Genomic DNA, 18,224 nt, shown 5'->3' with positions numbered 1-18,224 from the left:
AAAAAACACACCAAAGAAATCAAGACCTGAATAATGACTTAAAATTCAAGCTGTTTATAGTTGCATGGAAAGGTGCCTTCATCCTGAAGCTTTGGGAGAAAGGGGTGAGTATGAAGGGGATAGAAATGAATTATTTGTGTTTTACATTAGAACATTTCCCAGGAGCTTCTCACTCTTCTTCTATACGTCTTCCCCAGACAAGAGCTTGAAAACACCAGCTTCCAGTTAAAGAAGAACTCCTGGAGAGCTCCTTGCCAGAGGATCAGACAATATTACACAGACAGTGACAATCAGACTCACGTCTACAACAATGACCAGCAGATCCACTGATACATACACGAGACTGTCTTTCCAGAATATACCAGCTATATTTCAACCCATAACACCACATTTCTTCTTCTGGTAAACCCATACACTACCTGAGAGGCCTTTCATTTTGGATGTACAGTTGAGAAACAACAGATAATGCTGTGTTGAATAGTGTTGAATTTTACAAATCATAAACTGAAGATGACTGACTGACTGAAAAAATTTACTCAAAAGACAAACAAAGACAACTGTGAAAACGATCTGAAATTAGTTTTCTCAAAAAAAGCATAATGTATATTCAGCTTATATATAGTAATAACAGTGTGGACATCAAATATCCGAGAAAACTAGACCCAACCAAAATCTATCCAAAAAACCCTGGAATTAGTTTTGTGTGTTAAATATTTACATATTTTTCAACATGACACTGTATGAAAAGTGCTGCTGTGTGAAGGCATTACTTGCTAGATTCCCTCTGAAAAGCCTGTTGGGGCTTTTTAAGAGCCTTTTCTTTGGTATAACCCATTCGGTAAACATTAACCTTTCAACTTAACGCAAAAGTGTTACGTTACGTCTTCAGTCATTATACAAAATCAATAACAACAGTTTGGTGCACCCAACTCTGTTGATACAGACTGAAAACAGTGTCAAGGTCTAATATTACTTTGCACGCACAAAAGGGAAGTTTGGGAGGATTGGTCAACTGTGTTACATGATCGAACACTGGATTAAACCATTCATAAACTGTTTAGTATCCTGTCATGCAATAGCTGGAGTATATATGTCATTATCGAAAACATATCCACATTGTTGCTCCTGATATTTGGTACCTTCTCGCACTGCACACAATAAGTGGTCAATAAAAATAAAGGGATATTTATTTCACCACAGTAGAACCGTAAATTCCCTCTTCTGAAATTATTTGCATCACCTCATCCCTGCCGTCCACCAACTGTGTTGTTGCTGCTTCAGCACAGCCTGTTTCTCTTGAGGACTAAAGTGCAAAATGGTCAAAATGGCTGTGAGTGTCTGCTGGCGCCCTCTGATGTCATGGAGCGTGAGAAACCTATAAACGATGTTCTTGAGATACTCAAGGTTGGCCCCGTCTCTCCTCTGGTCCCGAATGTGTTTGTCTAACTGGCACCGTACCTCAGCGACCTCTTCTTCATGCCTCTCCCCATTAGCAATCAGCTTTCCTTGTAGCTGATGCAAGTCCTCCTCTAAACGATGCTTTTGTTTGCGCAAGGCGGCCACTTCCACCTCCTTGCGCGCCAGCTGTTCGGCGTACAACAATAGAGTCGGCTCATTGCGCCCAGCTAGTTTTAGAGCTTGAGTGATAATGTCACTTTCTTCTTGCTCTGGATCGGCTTCCTCTAGGTCACCTCCTTCCACCGCTGTGCTGTTATTTGTAGCGTGTTTCTGATGGCTTCCAAAGCCGATCACCGTTGCTGCCCGGAGTCGCTCCAGCTCAAGGTCTTTTTCTGCAAGAAGAGCCATGGTGCGATCTCTCTGTTTGTGCAACTCTTCTTCAAGCCGCAAGAAGTTCTCCCTGTGTTGAGCCTCCAGCCTCTCAACTTCCTGTTTGTGGGTCTGCTGGAGCGCTACAAGCGCTTGCTGCCGCTCCTCCAGGTCCCGTCTGTGCTGGACTTCTGCTTCGTCTGAAATGATACGAAGGTTGATGTACTTCTCCTTCAGCTCGGCCAGCTGGTCACGTGCTTCTTCGAACTCCTTGGCTTGGTTGCCATCTTTCATGTTCTTGTTTTTCAGAACACCCTGCACCCTCATTTTGTAGCGCTCAAACTCCTCTCTAAGCTGCCGGAGCTCTTGTTGGTAGTGAAGCACTGAAGCCTTCTCGCTCTCCGAGACTTCCTGCTTCTTTTCTCCTTCCAGTAGCCTCTCGATGTCCAGACTCTGGTCTTGAGATCTTTGCGCAGCCAGGAGGAGTAACTTCTTCACCTTCTCGAGTTTTTCCTTTAACACGTCCACGTTCAAGTTGGCGTCATCGAGGTTTAGATCAGAAGCCATTGACCTGTTGGCTGTTGCGATGGCGAGGGTTTTGTTCTCGGTGTCGAGTTGAAGAATACGTTCTCGTAGCCTCTGAGCATTTTGTTGGTCCTTCTGCCTGGCCTTCTCACAGGCACCCAGTAGTTCGGAGAGCTCAGACACTCGCTCCTCGAGGCTGGCAACTCGTCCTTCCTCCATCTGTGCCTGTTCTCTGAGACGCTCATCTGCTTGTGCCACCTGCAAAAAAAAGAAATTAGAATAAATGTTTAGATTAGCAAGAGATCAGGGGCCAGGGTGTCCCATCCTGCTCCTGAAGGGTGAGTTTCCTTCAGAGTTTCGCTTTAAATCTTAATTAAATGCACCTGAACCAATATTTTTTCATCAATAATATATTTATTTGTTTTCAAAAAGGTGAACGAACGTGACATGAGGGTGAGTAATTAATGAAAGAATTTCCATTTTTGGGTGAACTATCCCTTTAATAATTTTCATGTTATGGCCTATAACCAATAAATGGCTGATATAAAGAGTAAATTCAAAATCTAAGACTTCAATTAATCATTTTGAATACTTTTAAGTGAATTTAGGAATTACAACATTATGATGTATAGTAAAAAAATGGATGTTCATTTTGAGAATTGCATTAAAATTTTCTTCAATTCTTGGTGTCTTTAAATATTAATTTATTGTAATCTATTTTCTAAATGCATGTTATTAACCTTATTGTGAACAATTCATCAATGCATGTTTCATTTTTATTTATTTTTTAAACTTGTCATTTTAAATTAGAATGTCATAAAATTATCTTCTGCTGATGTAGTCCCGACATTTCAAGGTTTAGACTACTTAAACCTCACCACTTTCTTACAATCGACTGCAAATAATTTATTCAAATCATTCAAATCTGCCTCAACAACCAATGGACTGAACCAAGTCTCCTCCCAACACTGCATTCACATGTAAGTACGTCAGAATACGAAAGAAACATCTGTTCTTCTGGTACATGTGCTCCTTTTAAATACTAAAAATAAAAGAACCCTTTAAAGTGAGGAGTCAAGAAATATTGTTATAAACCTAATATGTGACCCCTGACAACAAAACCAGTCATAAGGGTAAATTTTTTGAAACTGAGATTTATACAACATCCTAAAGCTGAATAAATAAACTTTCCATTTATGTATGGTTTGTTATGATGGGAAAATATTTGGCTGATACAACTATTTAATCATCTGGAAACTGAGGATGTAAAAAAAAAAAAAAGTTGTCCAAATGAAGTTCTTAGCAATGCATATTACAAATCAAAAATTAAGTTTTGATACATTTATGGTTTGGCATTTACAAAATATCTTAATGGAACATGACCTTTACTTAATATCCTAATGATTTTTGGCATAAAAGAAAAATCACTAATTTTGACCCATCCAGCGACTTAAGACCGGTTTTGTGGTCCAGGGTCACATAAGTGAATTTAAAGACAAAACTGTAAGATACGTCACATTCAAAACTTACCTTTCTGATTTCCTGCTGAAGCTGCAGGTTGAAGTGAGCTTTGAGACCTGCGATCTCTTGCTGGAGCTCCTCGACACGTGGATTAGGTTTGCTCTTCTCCACCGATGCAGCCTTCAGGCTTGTCTTCAGCTCCTCCCGTTCTTGAGTGATCTCTTTCAGCTGCGTTTCACAATCCATCCCTCGGTCTGCTGCCTGCATGGCTTCAGCCAACGCCTCTCGCGAATCCTCCAGTTTGAGTTCGGCGTCCTGTCTCAGTCCCCTCTCCTCCTGCAGGAGTTTCTGGAGCTCTCGGAGCATAAGCGCATGATTGCTCTGCTCCTGCTCCCGTTCGTGCTGCTGGGTGATGACACGGGCTTTGCTCTCCGCCAGCTGCTCCTGCAGGCTCTGAATCTCCACCTGGTGCTGCTTCTGCTCTTCCTCCATCCTGGCCTGCAGCTCCTCCAGCTCCTGCTTCATCTGGCGCTTGTCCGCCTGAAATGAAGCTTCCATTCGGGACTTTTCTTGAGTGACTGTGGTCAAGGAACTGGTCAGAGTGGACAGCTGCATCTTTAGTTGGATGATACGGCGGTCTGTGTCTGCTGCAGGTGGTGCCAGCTCCGTACATCCACCGCTGCTGATGCTAATACCACTTTCTGACCCACTCGCCTCCTCAGATTGCTGAGGCAGTGCGTTTGAGACAGTCCCAGCAGTGGCTCCATCTACAGCACAGCTTTGGTCCTCTATTTGGTCTCCTTTAGTGCTGTTACTGGTCATGCTCGAGGCCGCTGTATCCAGGCTGTCTTCGCTGTGAAGTGATGATCGGTCATCCCCAAGGTCAGAGGGTAAAAGTCGTCTAGCGTTTTCTGTACCTCCACCAAGCTGGCTTAAATCGACCTCCTGCGAAATGTTCAACACCTTCAGGCTGGCTTCCAAGGCCTCTTTCTCCTTGAGTAGGCTTTGGTACGCTCTGACGACATCTTTAAAGCGCGTCTGATACTTCACAAGCTGTTTCTTCTGCACTTCGATGGTTTCCAGCAGCTCCTTTTTGCCCAGGCCTCCACCGAAGCTCATACCGAACTTCTCCATGGTGTATCAGTCAGCGTTCATACTCTCTGATGTGATCTCCACCTGAAAAGTAAGCACAGATTCAGGACTGTGAAATAAAAGAAGAGCAAGTAGGAAACTCATTTAGAAGCATTACACAATATTTGGAGTTTGCTGAAACCTAAACATTTCCAAAATGCTTTTTGTGAATGTTTCACACTTTAGTTTTATCAATGGAAAGCACATAAAATACAAATAAATCAAACACTCATAATTTGACTTTTTGAAACTTTTTAGTGTTATGTTAATGTTGTTAGTCTTTGAGACTGCTTTTGCCCGGTATATTAAGATAATACTGACTATATTTATAGCTTATTTCGGTGATTGTTGTCTTTAGTTAATTAGTTGGCAAGTTGTTAAGGTGTGAGAATACATACATTACATCCCACATTATGATATTTATGTCTAAAGCACGTTAACCGAATGTGCTCTTAATAACGTTTGTTGTTCATATAAGCGTATTTAAAAGCAGAAATATCGCATTACCGAAGTACGTGTCCGGTTCACTTGGAGCCGTCGGTTCCTGGCTGGGAAGGAAGTGACGTTCGACTAAAATTTAAAAGCTTAAGTTTAGTTTAAAATAAATTTTACGAGTGCATTACAAAACTGGTTTATATTCCAGATTATGCGATTTTTAAATATCATCTATAAAAATATGCATACAACAAATATGAATCGAGCCCTTTGTTGTGGTCCAGTGACTACCGCCATCTATAGACAGTTAATGCAGAATTAGACTTTAAAGAGTAGGCTACATTACTTTCAAAATAATTTAATACACGCTCGAAGTTATGGACTCTTGCACAACAATAAAAGTGCATGCTTTTATGGCATAGTATGCTATCTGATATTCGGCTGTGGCATATTAGCCATGTTCAATAGTAGTACTGTTTCTTTAGTAAAATATAAAACCTTGCTTTTTTGTATCATATTATATATATCCGGCTTTTATGACCCATATAGTGTTTTGGCATTTCCAAAATTTTGGTAGCATAAATAACTCACAGTCAAACCTCAAACAAATTTTGAAACCGTTTTTAGTGTATTTTAAACATAAGTTGCTAACATGCCACGGCGTAAATCTACACTAAACCTACCACAAAGATGTACAAACTTGATAAATGGGACAACAGTTGTAGTCCTTTAATAACAACTTGTTTAACAAAGAAAAGCGACAACTAATAGGTTTTTCTCTGTTAAGAAATAATAAGATCCCTGATACTAACGTTTCATATCCGCATTCATAACATATCCGCACTCAGCTCTTCACTTTCCTCTTTCACTTCCATATGGGCCTAAAAGGAAATTATGAAATAATCAAAACCCCATTAGGTCTAGCAAGTACGTTTTGCTTTTTCCTGTGATTCGCAAAGTTAAAAGTGCACTACCACAGTTACTGTAACTGTTTCCGTAAAAATAATTCTGGAATATTTCACATCAGAGTACTCTTAAATTATGTAAAAAAAAATAAATACATAAATGAAAGAAAACTACATGAAAATCTCTATCAATTTAAGCAATTTTTTTTTATTTTTTGTGGACAACTGCACTCTCATGTGCCCTCTCAAAAACCCATGGCACAGGCCATGTAAACTCTCTAAACTTAAGGAGTGTTGCGTTATAATGTCTGATACTCTCTAGTAAACTGTGCACAGTGGCACTGTTTCAAAAAGCATCTTCCTTTGGTTTTATTCAGCTACAGGAGCTTGAGCGGTATAGTAGTGCTAGTGTAGGCCTCTGGATTGATCTAAAAAACGATCAAACTATTAACAACAGAGAATTTCTAAAAAGTGCTCGAGCATAAATCAGATGCAAATAAATAACACATGAAGATTCCAGACGTGTGTCACAGTACAGGACATGTTGAAATGCTCTTTGCTGTTTCAACTTCATATTCAGGACTTCATAACCAGTTCCTGTGCTAACGCACTTTTCTGTATTTTCCAGCCCCATTTCTTCTCCTTTGTCACCCATTCCATATATTCTTTTTTTTTTTTTAAAGCTTCATCATCTTATTAGTCATTTAACCCTGTATAGTACAAGTATGTTTTGTTATAAAACAAAGATGAAAGATGAAGGCAAGTATTGTACTATTTTATGGGTAGACATGGATAAAAGCATAAAGTAACTGTGAAACAATGAGTAAGATTAGGAATTTCCAAAATTATTTTCATAAAGCATATAATTCCAGCCTATGAACAGGAGTGTATGAATGAATATTACATTTAAATATGCAGTAAAAGTAATTCAGTCAAGATTGTGACAGACTAATGCACTTTTGTCAGTTCTGTAAAATTAGTAAAATAAAAACTAATGTTGTTCTACAAAATGCTCATCATGATTGGAATAATTTTAACGTAATTTTATATATATATATATATATATATATATATATATAAAATATATTTAGTTTAAGCTAAAAAAAAATGACATAGTACAATATTTTATAATTCAACATTTCTTCTATGTAACCACAAATAATTCAATGCTTATTTTCTACAACCAAAAAAGAAAGTAAAATATGCATAGTATTTTATTTAATAAATTATTGTTAATGCAATTATTCAAAGATGCGATTTCAAGCCTGTTAATTGAACGCAATTGGAAATAGACTGCAATATGCATTGATAAGCAGGTCCTTAAGGTCTTATATTTGTATGAGGAAACCATATGTTAATGGATTGTATGGGTTAAAAGTAATCACACACATATATAATGAACCCCAGTAATACCTGAAATGTGACCACTCAAGCATAAATGGGTGCTAAAATATCGACAGCAGTTACTCCTGCATTAAAAGACATAGTAATGATAAATCCCTTAACCAGTCTGTAACATTAGAATCATACAAGAAAAACACATTAACTTACTCTGGTTCAGGTCAAATAAACCTGACCCCCTCCCCCCTCCCCAATCGGTGTAATAAAGTCATTTACAAAAGAAATTGAGTGTGATTGTGCTAAACATCAGATAGTTGCAATGTCTGGGTCATTTCAATGTGAGGGCACCATTTTGAGCTTGTAATAATGGGTAAGATCAGTCCATATGATCCTCTTCACTACACAATAACAGGTTCCCGCTGGTTGTTCTGCCTTTTGACTACAAAAACTTTCTGTCCGGAGATGGTCACAGCATAAACGTAGTCTTCAAACATCACTGTAAACACACACAAAAAAAAGAAAAACAAAATAAGATCACGATATTTACTAAGTGATAAACTTACATAGATTTTTGAAAACAATATTATATATTATACACACACACTATAGTAAATGACAGTTGAGGGGTAATTGTATAATAATAATAATGCTAAATGTAAAATTTCTTAATTTTCTCTTGTTATTAGGGTGAAACATTCTTAGCAAACTCATTCCTGACAGGCTTTAAGAGATTCAGCTAGGGGAAAATATGCGTGTTTCTTACCTGACATGCGTTTGAAAGGGGGCTCAGTGGTCCCATGCAATCTGAAACGACAAGCGGTTCTGACCATCTGCATTATCACTCCTGCGGTGTGCTCGTCATTCTCCAGCTCTCCTGCGGACTGAGACAGGACGAGATTTATCATCTGTACATCTATCTATCCATAAAGAGTTCAGATGCAAAAGCTTCTAAATGCCGTCTGAATTTTAATATAGGCTCCTATATAAATGTTAAGTTATTTCACTTTAATTGCATAGAAAATGACCTAAACAAAATACCATGAGAGTAAAATTACCAAATCTAAACATAAGAGCCTGATTATGATTATATAAGATGACAATTTCAGAGGCACTTGGAGGCTTTTACATTTGAACTCATCATACACACGCACACTTGTATTGTATTTTACATGAGTATATTATATTAGAATGAATTGTTAGGGCTATTCTATTGGAATTCGCTCTTCAGAACACAAGATTCTTTTTCAGCACATTTCATCTCATTTTGTCAAGCGGCTGCAATATATGATGAACTTTACTGCATATGAAGTGTTTATTAATAACTTACCGCGAGTACACCTTCCTCACTGATAACCAAATACCCAATCTGATCGGGTATTCTCTCTAAACCTTGGGTCAGAGCGGTGGTCTGCAATTTAACACAAGATAATGCAGGAAATGAACATTAGCAGAGCTCATCTGGCTAACGTTTCTTATAGCCTACTGCTTTTTATCACACTATTTATAATTTGTATCACATTTCCATACGCATACGCACACCAAGTCAAAACGATTTCATTAAAAGAAACATGAAGCTTGACAAATGCCCCCAAAGTGAAAATTGAATTTAACTTTAACGTACCATTTCTAGGCAGTGCAGCGAATTTTACTCTGACTGTTGTCTTCCTTCACACCCCGGATCACGTGACTGACAAGCAAGCGTCGCGTGTTTATAACGTCAAATCACAAGGTAGATGGATTTTCCTATCACTAATGTTTTTATGCCACAACACGTGATAAAATCCGCCAAATGATTAGAATATGTTTTATAGTTACAGATTTCTGCCAGCGTTTAGGTTGTTAACGCAGGATCATATATCCTGTCATTATCACCACATTAACACGAGCAGCACTGACTCCAGATCAGCTGTCTACATAAAGCACTTACAGTTCAGTTAAAGCGGAAGTTCTGTAGTCACCTGATTAAAGCACATGATCCAGCAGGACGGAAAAACATTTCATCCACTCTGTCTGTCATTTGAGCAAATATAAGCAAAAGCCGAGATGCCTGGACGGGGGAAATTAATCGCCGTTATAGGGGACGAAGACACATGCACCGGATTCCTCCTCGGAGGGATCGGAGAACTCAACAAAAACCGAAAACCCAATTTCTTGGTGGTGGAAAAGGACACTAGCATCGCAGAGATAGAGGAGACCTTCAAGTAAGAGACATGATTTGAAACATCTGGATGATTTAAGATCATATATAATGATATGATAACGTGTATCACACAGAAATATGTAATGTAAATCTCTATCTATCTATCTATCTATCTATCTATCTATCTATCTATCTATCTGTGTGTCTGTCTATCCATCCATCCATCCATCCATCCATCCATCTGTCTGTCTGTCTGTGTGTGTGTGTGTGTGTGTGTGTGTGTGTGTGTGTCTGTCTGTCTGTCTGTCTGTCTGTCTATCCATCCATCCATCCATCCATCCATCCATCCATATATCCCTAAACTTTAGCATTCTATAGTTTTCATATAATACAATTTTGACTGAGAATAGAACTTTGATGAATTTATAATACACACATAATTTTTTAAAACTTGAATTTTACCATCAGTTATATCTGTTCTTCATTTCCAGGAGTTTCCTGGCTCGCAGTGACATTGGCATCATCCTCATCAACCAGTTCATCGCAGAGATGATCCGTCACGCTATAGATGCCCACATGGAGTCAATCCCGGCCGTTCTGGAGATCCCTTCAAAAGAGCATCCATATGACGCCTCCAAAGACTCCATCCTGCGACGGGCCAAGGGCATGTTTTCAGCAGAGGACTTCCGATAAGCCCATACCCCCGTGGGGTCACGATCTGGCCTGGACGGGTGTGAGAGTTAACAAATCTTACGTCTTGATCTCATCCGTCTCGCTGAATCTGGAACCCATATTATAACGATTAAATAATGATGTGTTGTTAATGTGTTGTTCTGTGAGTTTTGCCATTCCCAAGTTTGAAGAAGAGGAAATTGTTTGTCAGTGCTCCTAATAATAATTGTAATATAATATAATTAATTATATTATATATAAAAATGGCAAAAAAGGGATATCTTTTGTTTTACCCCTTGTACAACAGACATTATATACCACAAGAAATTAAGTTAAAATAATGAATTATATTGTATTGTATTGTATTGTCTGTACCTTTAATATTTAAGTTCTTTAATCTCAAAGCTAACAATATTGGACTGCAAAGCCACTGTTACCGCTTTAATTCAGTATCAAATAATTTAAAATGCTAACTGGACATCTTTGGATCTCTCACATCTGTAACTGTAATATGATGTTCTATAAATGTGTAATATAATGTGATATTAATGCACATTTTGTCATTGTATTGGCTGTCACTTTAAGCACTGCTAAGAGGCTATGTGATGTGATGTATTGAATGTGCTAACTTATGTCTTCAGAACTGTGACTTGCAGTTTATTAAAATAAATGGAGTCTGACACTTTTCCTTTTGTGTGATGAATAAATTATGTCTAATTTTTATTTTACAGTATATTAGTATACTATAAAACAATATTTAAAAAGCCAAAAAGTACATCAACATACTTATAATCAATATTAAAAGATAACAGAAAAGTATATATATTTTTAATGATTTTATGCCATGTATTATAAGATACCAAGGTTAAAAGTTAAAACAAGGTGAAATATATATTGTTTGGCCTGATATACACATTAAGATAATCATGAGAAATAAACTTGTATCCTATAGTTCCTGGAAATCATATCATCACTGTGTTGTCACACACACGGAAGTCTAACTTAAACCTAAAAACTGATATATCTAAGTTTACTGCTGGTCTAAGAATGACTAAACACTGATGAGAGGAAGTGATTAATCTTTCTGTGGTTTCTTACACAATTACTATCAGCTCCCACATGTTTTTTCAGAACATTGATAAGGTCACATAACTCTTCTGTCTCTGTATCATTCAAGGACAAAACCTACCCCGGCTTGTGGGAATCACACACAACTCAGATCCCCAAAAGATTCAAGAGCTTTTGAATGCTCAGGGAGTTGTACATAAGCTTAAATCAGCTCTGATCTGCTTCATTCACATTCACTGTCAGCGCTAGTGAGGAACATCATGTTTCTTGTCTGGACTCTCAGCTTTCTGATCCTCAGCTACACTCTTGGGCTTCCCATGCTTAATAGCACAAGGTAAGATATTTTCATGCATACCTATGCGTTAATGTGTATTTTCCCACAAAAAAAAAGAAATAAAAAATGGAATGTAAATGTATTCTTTTCAACAGTGTATCTCACATGGAGACTTTTCCTAATGTTACAGAGAGCAACTCCACCGAGTATATTAAGACCAATCTGACGAACAGGTAAAATTTGGAATCCCACAGAGTCCAACATAATGCTAAAACAATTCTCTCATCTAACCCAAATGTCTTGACTTTTCCTTTAAAAAGTCAAGAAATAAGGATGTCTGAAAATAAATATCTGAAATAAGGATGCAAAAAAGGCCTGTCACGTAAGTCATACATTTATATTATATTATATTATATTATATTATATTATATTATATTATATTATATTATATTATATTATATTATATTATATTATATTATATTATATTATATTATATTATATTATATTATATTATATTATATTATATATTTGTATGTTTTCCTTGTATTTAAAAATAAAGTGTGTTAGTTAAAGGTGTTAACATTTGCATTTAAAATATGGAATCATTCTTTACATTGTTAATGTGTTAATTAGTTTATTAATGTATGCTGCCCTTCTGAAAGCATAAAAACAAATTCCACAAAGAATGCTTGTTTTGTTCATTATCACATTGATAATTACAGTATATTGTGTTTTTGGCCTTGATAATCTTAAATGCCAGCTTTCATCAATCGCTCTCACACAGAAACAAATCTTAATTGACTAGTGAAATGTAACCATAATGAAGAACAAATAACTTCCTGTCTCGTTATTCCCGTGTCGTTCTCTGCATCACCTTCATTCTTTTTGACACACACCAGATGCGTGACTTGTATTACTGCAAATGGCCTTTAAATCACGTCCTTACTGACAAAAGAACAGAATATTATATTTTAAATTATCATTCAGTATTTCTTGGTGCCTGAAATTCTCTCTCCTTCCAGCCGACGTTGTTTTCTGTCCACTTGTTCCTTGTTGAACCTGGGGTCAAGGCTACAGGCTGGAGATGAGATTGCTGGGGACCTGACCAGGGATCCAATGGGAATTGGCAAGAAGTGAAGCATGATCCAGTGGTGTTCTGACTGACTTTAACAGGATGTTGCACTAATGCATTACAGTGGAGTGATGTGCTCAGATATATATTAGGCTTGTTTTAATATTCTGTGAAAACAGGATTTATGCATGTTGTGTATAGGCAAGAAACACCCAGAATCTTATTCTCTTACTGTAGTGTTGTGATGCTTTTTTTATTTCTGTAAGAATAATTGTAGTGAAATCCTGCTAGTTATTTCTGTCCAGTCTTGCAGACATTTAAAAAAAAAATTTTTTTGTGAAACTTTGCCCATTATATGGAAAATGGAACAGCATATTATATTGCAATTTTGTATATTTTTATTACAAATTATGTGTATAAGTACTCCGGTATTTGCAGTTGTTTATTGTGTGGTTTGAGTATGTTTTCCTGTGCATTGTGAATTAAAGACTATTTAGATCAAATTTCTTTGCCTTTCGTTTTGGATTGCAAAACCATATGACAAATCCATAAGTGAGAACATATGTGCATTATGTTTTTTTCATGTGTGTTTATAGGAAGTTGATTAATTTGTTGTTGTTTTTTTTAACCTATGGTCTTTCCTTTATTTTCTTAAGGAACATGCCTTTTATTGACATGTTTTTTTCTTCTTCTAAATATTATTCTAAATATTTTTTATTAATAATGAATTTACACAATATTTAAACTCAAAAATAAAAATAAATAAATAAATAAACATCCTCTTACATTCAGCAGCTTATATTTCCAGCAAATTACATAATATGCATAAATATAAACATAAAAGTGAAACAACTGAGACATAAAAATAGCTTACACTTGTTTCACAGGGGCATATGCAATAATTTATTATGGTTCATTGAATAAGCATGCAGAAAAGTTATTTAAACCCTTGCCAATAAAGAACGTGATTAAAGAAAGTTTATTGGGATTTTACATGATTAGTTTAAAGTACAGTAACCCACACACCTCTAAGCTCATAATAAAGGGTTGCAGAAGCTAACATACATTCCTCATTGAATCTGTCAAAAATAACTATTAATGATAACTGGACATCTAATTGTAATACTGCATAATGTGCTTTAAATGCACTTTTTCTCATTGTCATCTGACGTCTGAAAGGTTCATCTTTTCAAAGCTGTTTTCAAATATCATCTAATGTTTTGATTATGTGAAGTAACATTATGTTGTCCAGTAATCATAGGAGACATACAAGCACTGATTTTGAAAACATCACATCCCAAGTGTTCATTCATATATAAAAGGCTATTAAAACTCATACAATCTCATGTATCTACAACCTTGAAACCACTGATAATAGATAAGTTAAGCCAGTTATAGCTTGGTTTCCCACATCTTATTAAGAATAAAAAGAAATAAGTCTGCCTTTGCTGAATCCCTGCCCTGTGGACTTTTACATTAAGTACTACTGAAACTCCAAAAAAACCCTGAAACAACTGATGATAGATAAATGAAGGCAGTTGTGTAGCATGGTTTGACTTTTACAGAAAATAGGCTGTCCATGGACATAATGTTCCTTATCAATATAAAAATTTCAAAAATAAACTTTGTTGATAGACCCGTTAAGTAAACTGAAACCAAATATCCACACACACTTCACACAAAAATCAGATGTATTCCCAAGATTACTGTCCAACATTGTGACTCTTGGAATTGATTTATTTATTCTATGTGGTGATTTATTTTCTCTCTATATACTGCAAAACATTGATAGGGTCTCATCAATCGTCTCTATCTATCTTTTAAATGTTTGTCCCTGTCTTATTCAATGACAAACCCAACTCCTGCCTGTGGGAACCACATACATGTACAGATGCCTAACATATTTAAAGAGCCTTTGAATCCTCAGAGAATTAAAAAAAATATAGTTTAACCCGCTCTGATCTGCTTGGTTCACTTTTACCCGGTTCACACTGCTCATGATGAACAGCATGTTTCTTGTCTGGAGTCTCAGCTCTCTCATCCTCAGCTACGCTCTTGGGGATCCCATCCTTAATAGCACAAGGTAAGATTTTTTCAAGCATATCTGAAACAGTGTCCACAATAAATTACAACATTCTGCTTCACGCTTGTGATGCATTCGTTTTCAGCATTGGATCCCATGTAGAGACTTTTGTCAATGTCACAGAAGGGAACTTCACAGGGTATAATCAGACCAATCAGACAAGGTATATAATATATAAACACGCTTAATGATGATTAAATAAAACAGCAAGCATGTTGGCCTCTTTTTTATTTTAATTAAAATTATTTAATTAAATTATTAATTATTAAAATGTATTATTTTTAATTTCATTAAATCAGGTAAGAAAAAGTTTATTTATTCATAAAACATTATAAAATCTACTCTTTTCATAAACAGTGTTTCCTCTGTCACTGTTATCATGACGCTAACATTTATAGTTATTTACTGCTGTTGATCAGAAAAAAGTATGAATTTTGCATATTGATAAATTGCCTTTTTTCATACTGAAACTTTCCTAGATAAATGTGCTTTCTAATCACAAATAACTTGCCTTTTCTGACAGACATGAATTACAAGAAGTCAAAGTCATGTAAGTCATTTCTTTTTAAATTCTCTCCATTGGAATTGCTTTTTTTAAATAATGCATGTGCTTCTTATGACATGTCAGACAAACCTCAATGCATCCCATGAAATTCTCTTTCTCTATTTACATCTCTTTTTTGACACACACAAACAACAGTGTCACGTCTTTGTTTATTGCATATTTTAACAGCTTGTTCAATCACAATTCAAACCTTAGCAAATGGCTAGACTCAGCTAGAGATCCAATGGGAAATGGCAAGAAATAAAAAAAGATGTAAAAGAAAACTAGCATGATCCTGAATGAGATAATACCAGTGCTTTTTATATATATATATAGTTTTGCTGCATTATGAAAACAGGAATGATTTTGTCATGTTGGTATCACAATATTCTCGAATCCTCATCGTACATGTGGTGCTCTGGGCTTTTGGTGATATCTTTATAATAAATAACTTTTCTGTGATGTAAGTGGATTTGTCTTAAAATGTAATGACACGTGTGTCTTGTTTAACAAAAAAACATTTATGGAAAGATTTTTTACATAGATCACACAACATCACATTCTAAGAACTGTGAATATCACATTCAAAACCCAGCTTTTGTTTACTTGTATTATTTCACACTGAATCATTGGAACAACATTTAATCGAAACATTTAAACAAAGCATTGTACAAGTCTACTAAAGGATACCAAGTCAAGTAGGTTTGTGTGTCCTATAATTTGTCTATTTGGTTATGTTTTTTGTTATACAGATGTTTTAATAATATATTTTTTTTCCCTGCTTGTTTCTTTCTTTTTAGGCAGAGTTATTTACCTCGAAGGTGAGAAATTCTAATTAGCACTATTAAATTGAAATGTGAATTTGACCTATTTATGAACGAGGTTAACCACATTCACATGAGTAGCTCAGTTTATTCTAGGAAAAACGATGGCATCCAAATGTAAGTTAATATTTATCTGTACTTCACAGCCTAGGATGTTTTTTGGCTACCTGTGCCATTCAAAATCTGGCTGACGACATGCAGACTGGGGATGAGAAGGCCGGGGAGAAAGCCAGTGATGCATGGGGGCCTGGGAAAAAATAAGAGATGAAGAGGAGAAAGAGGGTTACTTATTTGATTGTTTTCAGACATGTTTATTTGTAAAATGTCTTTCCTTTTAGCCTTGGTAACTTTAAATATACATTGTATTATTCTAGCAAACATAGAAATATGTTTTCGACACATTGTTAATGTCATATCTCCACACTAATGAAGAATAAAATCATTCTTATTTCCATCCATTGACTCCTTTGCTTTCATTTGAAGATAAAATATTATTAAAATAATACAAATATGTTGCCTGTTTTATCATACATAAAAATATGGCTAAAAATAACTGGCAAAAAATTGACCCACTGACCTAATATAGGTTTCAATAACAACTACGATCCCCCAAGTACCTCAAAATCTGTCATAAATACAGTTGATATATACTTTCAGAAGTATGTCAGTTACTTATAGTGCATGGCAAGAGAAGAAACTAAACAAAGTGTTCTGGAAAATGTATGAATTAAATCTGTTAGACATAACTAGGCTGCATATATTCATACATATTTCAGTTACTCACTGTAAAACATGTCACTCCCAGAATATACAGTGAATAGAAAACTGGTGTAGGATTTACTTTGAAACAAGCTTCACTTTAGAAATTGCTGGGAACTATCACAAATAAAAACAAAGAAACGGCAAGCAACACACTGAATTGAACCCAGAACTAGAAAGACTTAAAAAGCATTTTCTTGTAAAACATACTGCAATAATCATTTACAGAGAAGGAACGAAAGATTGTGGCAAAATACATTTCTAACTGCAACTGCATGTGATTACCAAAAGAGGGCCCCATAACATTAGAAGCATGTCTGTGCAACTGTGAAGGTGTTCTAATGGGCTCATCATGAGAAATTAAGATGTAAAACAATAAAGCTAATTTTATTATTGAACACTGCATTAAATACAACGTTATTGTTAGGAGTCAGCATAACTGACTGCGAACAGTAACTGCGATTTTATATCTCACAAGAGTGATTTAAAAACAAAAATAGTTAAAAATAAATTCCCAATATCACAATTTACAGTTGGGACTTTACTGTTTGAAATCACAATAAAAAAAATAAAAAAAATATATATACAGACATACACACACACACACACACACACACACACACACACACACACACACACACACACACACACACACACACACACACACACACACACACACACACAGTCGTGGCCAGAAGTTTTGGCAGTGACAAAGATTTTGTGTTTTGTGAAGTTTTGTTAAAGCTGTTGTGGTGTTCATTCACATTTGTCTTGATTATTGTGTAGAGTTATCAAATGCATTTACATTTTTTTGCTAAAAGCTTAATTGGCCAAAAAAATTAACCTTTCACAAAAAAAAAAAAAAAAAAAATCCTGACACAAACGACCAGCTAACATTAATTGACTAATCATATCAGCAACACATGTGAAAGTGTGAATGAGTACTTGTCAGTTTAATCACTATCATACTAATTAGATTGTCAGAGCAGACTGGCTGCTATAAAAGGAGAGAAGAAGTGCTTCCAATCATTGTGTTCTTGTTCAATGTTTACCTCCAAAGAAACACGTGCAGCCATCATCACTTTGCATCAAAATGGCCTCATATGCAAGGAAATTGGTATAATGAATATTGTACCTGAAATAACTATTTACTGGATCAACAATAACTTCAAGGAGAGAGGTTCGACTGCAGTGAAGAAGGTGTCAGGACATCCCGGAGTGTC

At 35.9% G+C, this 18,224-nt stretch overlaps 4 protein-coding genes and 2 long non-coding RNA genes across 6 annotated transcripts; 4 read left to right on the top strand and 2 right to left on the bottom strand.

Moving 5' to 3' along the window:
• Positions 1–1,165: 1,165 nt before the first annotated feature.
• LOC132105835 (GRIP and coiled-coil domain-containing protein 1-like) lies at positions 1,166–5,545 on the bottom strand. The gene is made up of 3 exons (XM_059511271.1): positions 5,392–5,545; positions 3,823–4,929; positions 1,166–2,550 (listed from the first exon to the last, which is right to left on the bottom strand). The coding sequence occupies exons 2-3, from the start codon at positions 4,885–4,887 to the stop codon at positions 1,237–1,239; spliced, it is 2,379 nt and encodes a 792-aa protein (XP_059367254.1). The 5' UTR covers positions 4,888–4,929; positions 5,392–5,545; the 3' UTR covers positions 1,166–1,236.
• A 2,071-nt stretch (positions 5,546–7,616) lies between these two features.
• Positions 7,617–9,397, bottom strand: lamtor4 (late endosomal/lysosomal adaptor, MAPK and MTOR activator 4). Its single transcript, XM_059511270.1, has 4 exons — positions 9,187–9,397; positions 8,893–8,973; positions 8,329–8,446; positions 7,617–8,061 (listed from the first exon to the last, which is right to left on the bottom strand). The coding sequence occupies exons 1-4, from the start codon at positions 9,187–9,189 to the stop codon at positions 7,964–7,966; spliced, it is 300 nt and encodes a 99-aa protein (XP_059367253.1). The 5' UTR covers positions 9,190–9,397; the 3' UTR covers positions 7,617–7,963.
• A 132-nt stretch (positions 9,398–9,529) lies between these two features.
• atp6v1f (ATPase H+ transporting V1 subunit F) lies at positions 9,530–11,064 on the top strand. The gene is made up of 2 exons (XM_059511269.1): positions 9,530–9,766; positions 10,197–11,064. Exons 1-2 carry the CDS (start codon positions 9,609–9,611, stop codon positions 10,396–10,398), a joined length of 360 nt encoding a protein of 119 aa, XP_059367252.1. The 5' UTR covers positions 9,530–9,608; the 3' UTR covers positions 10,399–11,064.
• A 496-nt stretch (positions 11,065–11,560) lies between these two features.
• zgc:193726 (uncharacterized protein LOC561161 homolog) lies at positions 11,561–13,306 on the top strand. The gene is made up of 4 exons (XM_059511922.1): positions 11,561–11,779; positions 11,875–11,952; positions 12,081–12,101; positions 12,742–13,306. Exons 1-4 carry the CDS (start codon positions 11,706–11,708, stop codon positions 12,854–12,856), a joined length of 288 nt encoding a protein of 95 aa, XP_059367905.1. The 5' UTR covers positions 11,561–11,705; the 3' UTR covers positions 12,857–13,306.
• Positions 13,307–14,736: 1,430 nt separating this feature from the next.
• On the top strand, positions 14,737–15,428 carry LOC132106290 (uncharacterized). Its single transcript, XR_009424101.1, has 3 exons — positions 14,737–14,874; positions 14,960–15,037; positions 15,398–15,428. It is a non-coding gene; the product is annotated as an uncharacterized LOC132106290 (long non-coding RNA).
• Positions 15,429–16,268: 840 nt separating this feature from the next.
• LOC132106289 (uncharacterized) lies at positions 16,269–16,696 on the top strand. Its single transcript, XR_009424100.1, has 2 exons — positions 16,269–16,300; positions 16,389–16,696. It is a non-coding gene; the product is annotated as an uncharacterized LOC132106289 (long non-coding RNA).
• The last annotated feature ends 1,528 nt before the right edge of the window (positions 16,697–18,224 follow it).

This window comes from Carassius carassius, chromosome 26, assembly GCF_963082965.1.
Source record: "Carassius carassius chromosome 26, fCarCar2.1, whole genome shotgun sequence".
Taxonomy (NCBI): Eukaryota; Metazoa; Chordata; class Actinopteri; order Cypriniformes; family Cyprinidae; genus Carassius; species Carassius carassius.
Note: the sequence above shows the minus strand (reverse complement) of the source record. Positions and strands in the feature narration are given on the sequence as shown.

What these genes read in the sequence shown, in the direction of transcription:
- LOC132105835 (XM_059511271.1), bottom strand. Translation starts at nt 4,887, where the DNA reads ATGGAGAAGTTCGGTATGAGCTTCGGTGGAGGCCTGGGCAAAAAGGAG. An exon ending in TTCAGCAGGAAATCAGAAAG is followed by an intron (nt 2,551 to 3,822) that starts GTAAGTTTTGAA and finishes TTTTTTTTGCAG; the next exon opens with GTGGCACAAGCAGATGAGCG.
- lamtor4 (XM_059511270.1), bottom strand. An exon ending in GTGAGGAAGGTGTACTCGCG is followed by an intron (nt 8,447 to 8,892) that starts GTAAGTTATTAA and finishes GTCCTGTCTCAG; the next exon opens with TCCGCAGGAGAGCTGGAGAA. An exon ending in CCCTTTCAAACGCATGTCAG is followed by an intron (nt 8,062 to 8,328) that starts GTAAGAAACACG and finishes GTGTGTTTACAG; the next exon opens with TGATGTTTGAAGACTACGTT.
- atp6v1f (XM_059511269.1), top strand. Translation starts at nt 9,609, where the DNA reads ATGCCTGGACGGGGGAAATTAATCGCCGTTATAGGGGACGAAGACACA. An exon ending in GAGATAGAGGAGACCTTCAA is followed by an intron (nt 9,767 to 10,196) that starts GTAAGAGACATG and finishes CTTCATTTCCAG; the next exon opens with GAGTTTCCTGGCTCGCAGTG.
- zgc:193726 (XM_059511922.1), top strand. Translation starts at nt 11,706, where the DNA reads ATGTTTCTTGTCTGGACTCTCAGCTTTCTGATCCTCAGCTACACTCTT. An exon ending in CCCATGCTTAATAGCACAAG is followed by an intron (nt 11,780 to 11,874) that starts GTAAGATATTTT and finishes TCTTTTCAACAG; the next exon opens with TGTATCTCACATGGAGACTT. An exon ending in AAGACCAATCTGACGAACAG is followed by an intron (nt 11,953 to 12,080) that starts GTAAAATTTGGA and finishes ATCTGAAATAAG; the next exon opens with GATGCAAAAAAGGCCTGTCA.